This window comes from Falco cherrug, chromosome 10 (genome assembly GCF_023634085.1).
Source record: "Falco cherrug isolate bFalChe1 chromosome 10, bFalChe1.pri, whole genome shotgun sequence".
Classification (NCBI taxonomy): domain Eukaryota; kingdom Metazoa; phylum Chordata; class Aves; order Falconiformes; family Falconidae; genus Falco; species Falco cherrug.
This window is the reverse complement of record NC_073706.1, coordinates 17,415,540-17,421,749: the sequence shown is the minus strand read 5'-3', so window position 1 is coordinate 17,421,749 and position 6,210 is coordinate 17,415,540. Positions and strand designations below refer to the sequence as shown.

Genomic DNA, 6,210 nt, shown 5'->3' with positions numbered 1-6,210 from the left:
TATGGAGGGCAGGAAGGATGGATAGAGGGAGGGAGGGGTGCATGGGCGGGTGGACAGATAGATGGACCGGTGGGTGGATGGATAGTTGGATGGCTGGTTGGAAGGAGGGAGGGACTGATGGATGGACAGATGGACTGACAGAATGACAGACCGGTGAGCAGTAACAGGGGTTTCTCCAGGGCGAGCCAGCCTGGAAGGCACCTTGAATGTAAACACGCTTTGCCCACACTTCCCTTCGGGCCGTGGCCCCAAGTGCAGCATCTCCACCCCCACCCCTCGAGGCCCCCAGCTCTCAGATCAAACCAGAACCATGGGGAAACACCCCAAAAATCCCCAGCCAGGGTGGAAAGAGCCACCGTAGGCTCCCAGCCCTCTGGCTGGGTGGCTTATCCAAACCACAGCCCCCAGCAGCCCCCTCCTCTATTTACTTCACTAAGCCAAAGGGCCGTCCCTGGGGAGAGGTGGCTCTGGCTGGGCTGGCTCCCCAGCGAGGTGGTGGCAAGCAGGAAGGTTAATGCAGCCCCCCCAGACGGGAAGCTTCCCAAGGAACCCAGTAATGAATCCCGCATCCTTTCCAAGCAGGAACAAAGGCCAAGGAGACAGGATAGTTCATCATGAGTAAATGAAGGATGTAAATAACAAATAGGGGGAAGATTTATTTAGAGCGAAGCCTCAGGAAACGGTGGGGGCCAGGGAGGGAAGTGGGAGAGGAGCCATTTAGTGGCTCATCAAAATCTGGGGTTAGTGTGGGTCAGTGCCCTGCCCAGTGCCCAAACCCACCCACCCCCACCCCCCCAAACCCGAACTGTCCCTTGTTCCCATCCCTCGGGGTATGGGTATTTAATAGCATCAGCATCCCATTTTCACACCGCTGAGGTGTGTCACCCAGGGCTTGTTCTGGTCTCAGATAAGGAGGAGAAAATCCCGAAAATGGGATTTGGTGGGACAGGGCAGCTGCCTGATGCAATCAGAGCTGCAGGGGCTGGGGGGGTGGGGGGGGGGGGGCTGGGGCAGGCAGGTGCCCACCCCACGTGGGACACCTTGGGGAGGATTGCACTTCTTTTGGTGCTAAAACACCCACATCCTGGCATGCTGTGATGCTCAGATGCGTTGGGATGGGAATTTTTACATTTTCCAAAGTGTGTGCTGGGGAAGAGACCAGCAAGAGTTTGCCCTGGGCTCGAGCACCCAGCGGGGTCTGGAGGGGTCCGGGGGGGGTACACAGGAGGGGACACGGGCAGCCACAGGGTGCAGGGACACTATACTGCGCGCACACACACACACACACACACACGTGCAATACACACCCTAAAACCCAGTCATGCCCCCTCACCCCCCGATACCGCCCCACATCGCCTGTCCCCCCCATCCCATCCCATCCCATCCCATCCCATCCCATCCCATCCCATCCCATCCCATCCCATCCCACCCCCCTAGAGGGAACAGTGCACACCCTGCTCCATTTTTAACCAAAATTCATTTATTTGGTAGAAAATACAAAGCCCTGTGGGTGCTGGGGGGAGCCGCCCCTGCCCGAGCCCCCCAGGGGCTTCTCTCAGGGTCTGCCCGGCCCCTGCCTCAGTTTCCCCTTCCCACGAGCAGGGCTTTCCAGTGGGGGGGTGTGTCCCCAAAGCAAGCCAGGCTCTGGGGTGAGGAGGAGGTGGTGTGGGTCCCCCCAAGGAGACCAGCTCAGGGGGCACCGGGGGTGGATTGGGGAGGGGGGTTAGGCACGGAAGAGCGTCTCCTGGGTGGCGGGGTCCAGCTTGCCCCCCAAGACCGGTGCCCCCTTGCCGCCGGGGGGGTGGCTGTGTCCCGAGGAGTAGCTGGCAGAGCGCTCGGTCCCAGGGCCAGGGGTCCGGCAGCAGAGGAGGGCAGCGCAGGCGTGGCGGAACCGGGGGTCGAAGAAGGCGTAGAGGAAGGGGTTGAGGCAGCTGTTGATGTAGGCAATGCTGGTGCAGTAGGGGTGGAGGTTGTTGAGGAAGGCGTGGAAGCTGCAGGACCATGGCAGCACCTCCAGATCCATCAGGACGTAGAGGGTCTTGACCAGGTGGAAGGGCAGCCAGCAGCCCCCGAAGGCGGCCACCAGCACAGTGATGATGGTGAGGAGGCGCTTGCGCTTGCGGGGCCCCTCAGCCCGCTCCCGGCGGAAGTGGCTGGCCACGGTGCGGGCGATGAAGAAGTAGCAGGTCAGCATGACGGCGAAGGGGGCCACGAAGCCCAGGGCAGTGGAGGACAGCCCCAGCCCCACCTCCCAAGCGACCTCTGTCCCCGGGGTGGCCAAGCCCCCATAGTCCATGTAGCAGGTGATCTTGTTGTCCCCCTCCAGGGCAGCTGCCCGCCGCAGCACCAGGGCTGGCAGGGCCAGCAGAGCCGCCAACACCCACAGGGCCACCGTGGCCACCAGCCCGCTGACCCGCGAGCGCAGCTTGGCAGTGGCCAGGGGCCGGACGATGGCCAGGTAGCGGTCAAAGCTCAGCCCCGTCAGGCAGAAGACGCTGGCGTACATGTTGACAAAGACCAGGTAGCTGCTGACCTTGCAGGCGGCCGTGCCAAAGGGCCAGTGGTAGCCCAGCCAGGCATAGGCGGCCCACAGAGGCAGGGTGGCCACGAAGGTGAGGTCAGCGGCGGCCAGGTTGGCGATGAAGGTGTCGGCCGAGCGCCGGCGGTCCTGCCCACCCTTGAAGACAGTCCAGAGGACCAGCCCATTGCCCGCTGTGCCCAGCAGGAAGACCAGCAGGTAGATGGTGGGCAGCAGGGCCAGTGAGGGGCCCCATTCGACGTACTCACACTCCGTCTCGTTGTCCCCGTAAGCGTAGGTGTCTGCCGCCTCCTCCATGCCGCCGGCCGCTGGGCTCAGCTCAGCTCAGCTCATCCCGGGCTCACCGAGCTCCTCCGGCCCTCTGAGCCCAGCCCAACGGATCCCACCGCGTTACCTCCCCTTCCTCCTCCTCCTCCGCCCTCCTCCTTGATGAGACAGGACGGATGGATGGGGGAGCCTCTGTGGGAAATTTCACAACTCCCCCTCCACTCTCCATCTGGCTCCTTCCTGGGGGGTTTTACCAAGCTCTCACCCAAGTGTCAAAGTGTCAGCCCCCGAGATAACCCCCGTCGCCCTGCTGCAGGGCCATCACCTCCTGGGGCATTCCCGTTACCCCACTGGCGCCCAGGTTTGGTGCCGTGGCTTGGGGAGGGGGGACTTGGCAGGGCTGGAGGGCACAAGGGCCGACGACAGACCCGCCACCCTGCAAGTCCAAATTTGTGTTGGGGGTCTCACCTTAGGGGCGTTGCAGTCAGCATTTTGCATTGGAGTGGGGCTGCGCCTGGGGTTTTGCATTTCGCATTTGGCTGTTGCATGGGGCAGTTTGCAGCAGGGTGTTGCACTGGGTGTGGGGGCTGGGGGGGGGCATTTGGCATTTTGCATTTGGTGTTTGGCACTTGGGATGTTGCATTTGGCGTTTGGCATTTTGCACTTCGGATTTTATATTTTGCTTCCAGGGGGTTGCATTTTGCAAACAGTCGTGGCGCTGGGAGGGTCCCACATTGCTGGGGCCCTGTTTTGAGCACAACATTGCTGGGGAGACTATGCGTTTAGTAAAATTCCGGGGAGGGGGAGCTCCAGGATTCCCCCCCATGCTTCAAAAAGACCATTTTAAGGCATCATCTGCTGCAGGACCAGATGCCAACCGGAAGCCCTCGCTGCGCCCCAATTCTGTGCTTTGCTGCCCGGAGCAGGAGCTCAACACAACAATGCCTTTGGCCAAGCCAAGAAAGAACAAAAATCACCCCCACCCCAAAAATAAAATATTTGGAGGGAGCAGGAGGAGGGAAGCTCCCTGCTGCAGCAGGGCACAGCCAAGCTGTGGGACGGGATCATCCCACCGGGGCTGAGCTCTCACAATTACTGTTTTGGGGAAAAACACCAGAGAAGCTGAGCGGGACTTTGCAAAAAGTGAAATTTGAAAAGCCACAAGTGCCCGGGGAGGCGGGGGAGGGGGACCTTGGGCTGGGCAACAGGCCCGGGGAGGGGGGGGGGCAGAGCTGTCCTCCACTGTCACGCGCTGTGGGAAGGTTAGTGCCACCCAGGCGCTGGCACAGTGGAGGAACTGCGGGGATGGAGCTGGGGGGTGCCGCTGCTGTGAGGGCAAAGCCCCCTAGAGACCCCCACCGGCGCAGTGGGTCCCTTTTCCCAGCAAAGTGGTGTAAAGGGGGGGGGTGGGGGGGTGGGGTAATTCAGTGCCTGAAATGCAGGGGGGGGAAGCTCCAAGAGGTCTCCAAAATTAGCAAAACCGAGCAGTACGGGAGGGAGAGGTGCTAGGAACTGGGGGTGCAGGTCGGGTGCCAGTGGGAGCCCCAGAGCGGTGGCCACGGTGGCCACCAACCCATCTGCCTGAAGGGGACCCCAAAGCCATTGGCCTGGAGAACAAAGCAGGGCAGAGATAATGAATAATGAGGTATCTGATGACTCGGGCCAGTGGGATGGAAAGGTGTCCGTTAACCCTGCAGGGTGAGGTGCCAAGTCCAGCACGGTCTTTGCAGAATTAAAATTAAAAGGTGCTAAAAATCGACGCATAAATGTGAGGGCTGCTGATTTAAGTTAAAACCCTAAGTTTGTTTAAAGAAGGGACAGACCCCCACACAAACCGAGCCTGACGAAGATGTTACTTAAGCCTATTAGCTAATAAATGGAATAAAATAGGGAAATAAAAGAAATGCTAATTAGACCCTTGGTATCGCCAGAAACTGCTACAAAGGGAGATGTTCCAGCCTGGGTAATGAAGATCACTATTAATAATGATTTCCACTATTTTTGTATTCTGTGGGTAGCACAGGAGAACAGGTAACCCTTTCCAGCCCCGCTGAAGTGATGCCTTGCCAAAAAGCTGCCAGTGACGCTGAGGGGCTGATGAGTCCCGTCACCCTCTCACTGCCCCACCAGTGGGGACAGCTCTGCTCACACAGACCGCAGTGCCACCCGGGGGTCCTGGCACGGTCCCTGCCTGTGGGCCGACCCACTGCAGCCTCCTGTGGTGGGCTGCAGCCCCCCTCCCCCCCCCCTTGGGTTTGCCATGGCCTCTGGCGGCAGGCTGGTGGCCAGGGCTGGGCAAAGGGCCCCAACACCACGGGGAGGGGCTGTAGGCAGGTGGCAGGGCCATGAACGAACACCGTTATCTGCAGCACCATTTGGCAGCAGGAATGGGACTGGGGGTGCGGGGAGGGAGTTACGGGGGGCTTGGGGCACCCAGCCCAGCAGCAAGGGGCTCAGCGAGGGCAGAGGGGCTGCCCTCGGGCATCCACAGCCCCATCCCAGACAGTAGCAAGAGGCTCTGGGGACGTTCACTCCCAATCCCTGGGGAATAAATCCCAGGGCCCATGTCCCTCCCTGCCGGCCCTGCACAGGGCAGCCACCGTCGGAGGCACTCGGAAGGGAGAGGCTGGGATTTCGCTACAGCTCCAGGATGAAGCCAAGGGCTTGGCGGCAAGCAGGAGACCCCGACCAGCTCACGGCACAGAGCTTTGCCGGGGAATAGCTGATCCCATCAACTGTCCGCCGGGTTCCTTGGATCCACGTGACGCACAGGGCTCGGCAAAAGCCCACTGCCCGGATGCATGGCAGGGGGCTGCCCCACCGAGGACAGGAGACAGCAGCCATCTCTCGGGAGCAGTGACTGTCCCCCTGGCGTGCCCAGGGCCCCGTGCAGCCACCCGGGCACTGGTGGGGACACGGAACCACGCTCCTGGCACTGCCCAGGCACCTCTTGCGAGGGAGGGCAGCATTCAGCTGTGCGGCAAAGTGGGATTAGGCGACTTCCTCTGAAGCTGGCTGGAGTTACTCACATCCTACCAGGGAAACAGCAATCCCTTGGCTACATCTCTCCTTCTGGATCTCCCTCTTTCCATTACACTGCCAGGAAAAAACAGCCTTGGGGGTCCCACCCCGGGGGGGCACAGCCAGACCCAGGAGGTACCCAAAGAGTGGCTGTAGCAGCAGCTCGGCTCACCAGCCTGGCCAAAACCCAAGGCCGGAGGGATGTACGCGGTGCCCCGCCGGCAACACGTCTCCTTTGTGGCTTTCAGCTCCAGCCCAGCTGTAGGGACGGGGGATCCCCCATTCCTCCACAGCCCAGCCTCTTGGCTGCACCACAGCCACCGCCACTGCCAGGGGGGCTGCCGCAATCCGCCCCCTCACAGGCTTGGCTTCGGCAGGAGGGA

The 6,210-nt window shown here is 61.1% G+C and overlaps 1 protein-coding gene across 1 annotated transcript; it reads right to left on the bottom strand.

Annotated features, from left to right (window-relative positions):
* Positions 1-1,458: 1,458 nt before the first annotated feature.
* On the bottom strand, positions 1,459-2,914 carry APLNR (apelin receptor). Its single transcript, XM_055722982.1, has one exon. The coding sequence runs from the start codon at positions 2,834-2,836 to the stop codon at positions 1,724-1,726; it is 1,113 nt and encodes a 370-aa protein (XP_055578957.1). The 5' UTR covers positions 2,837-2,914; the 3' UTR covers positions 1,459-1,723.
* Positions 2,915-6,210: the final 3,296 nt, after the last annotated feature.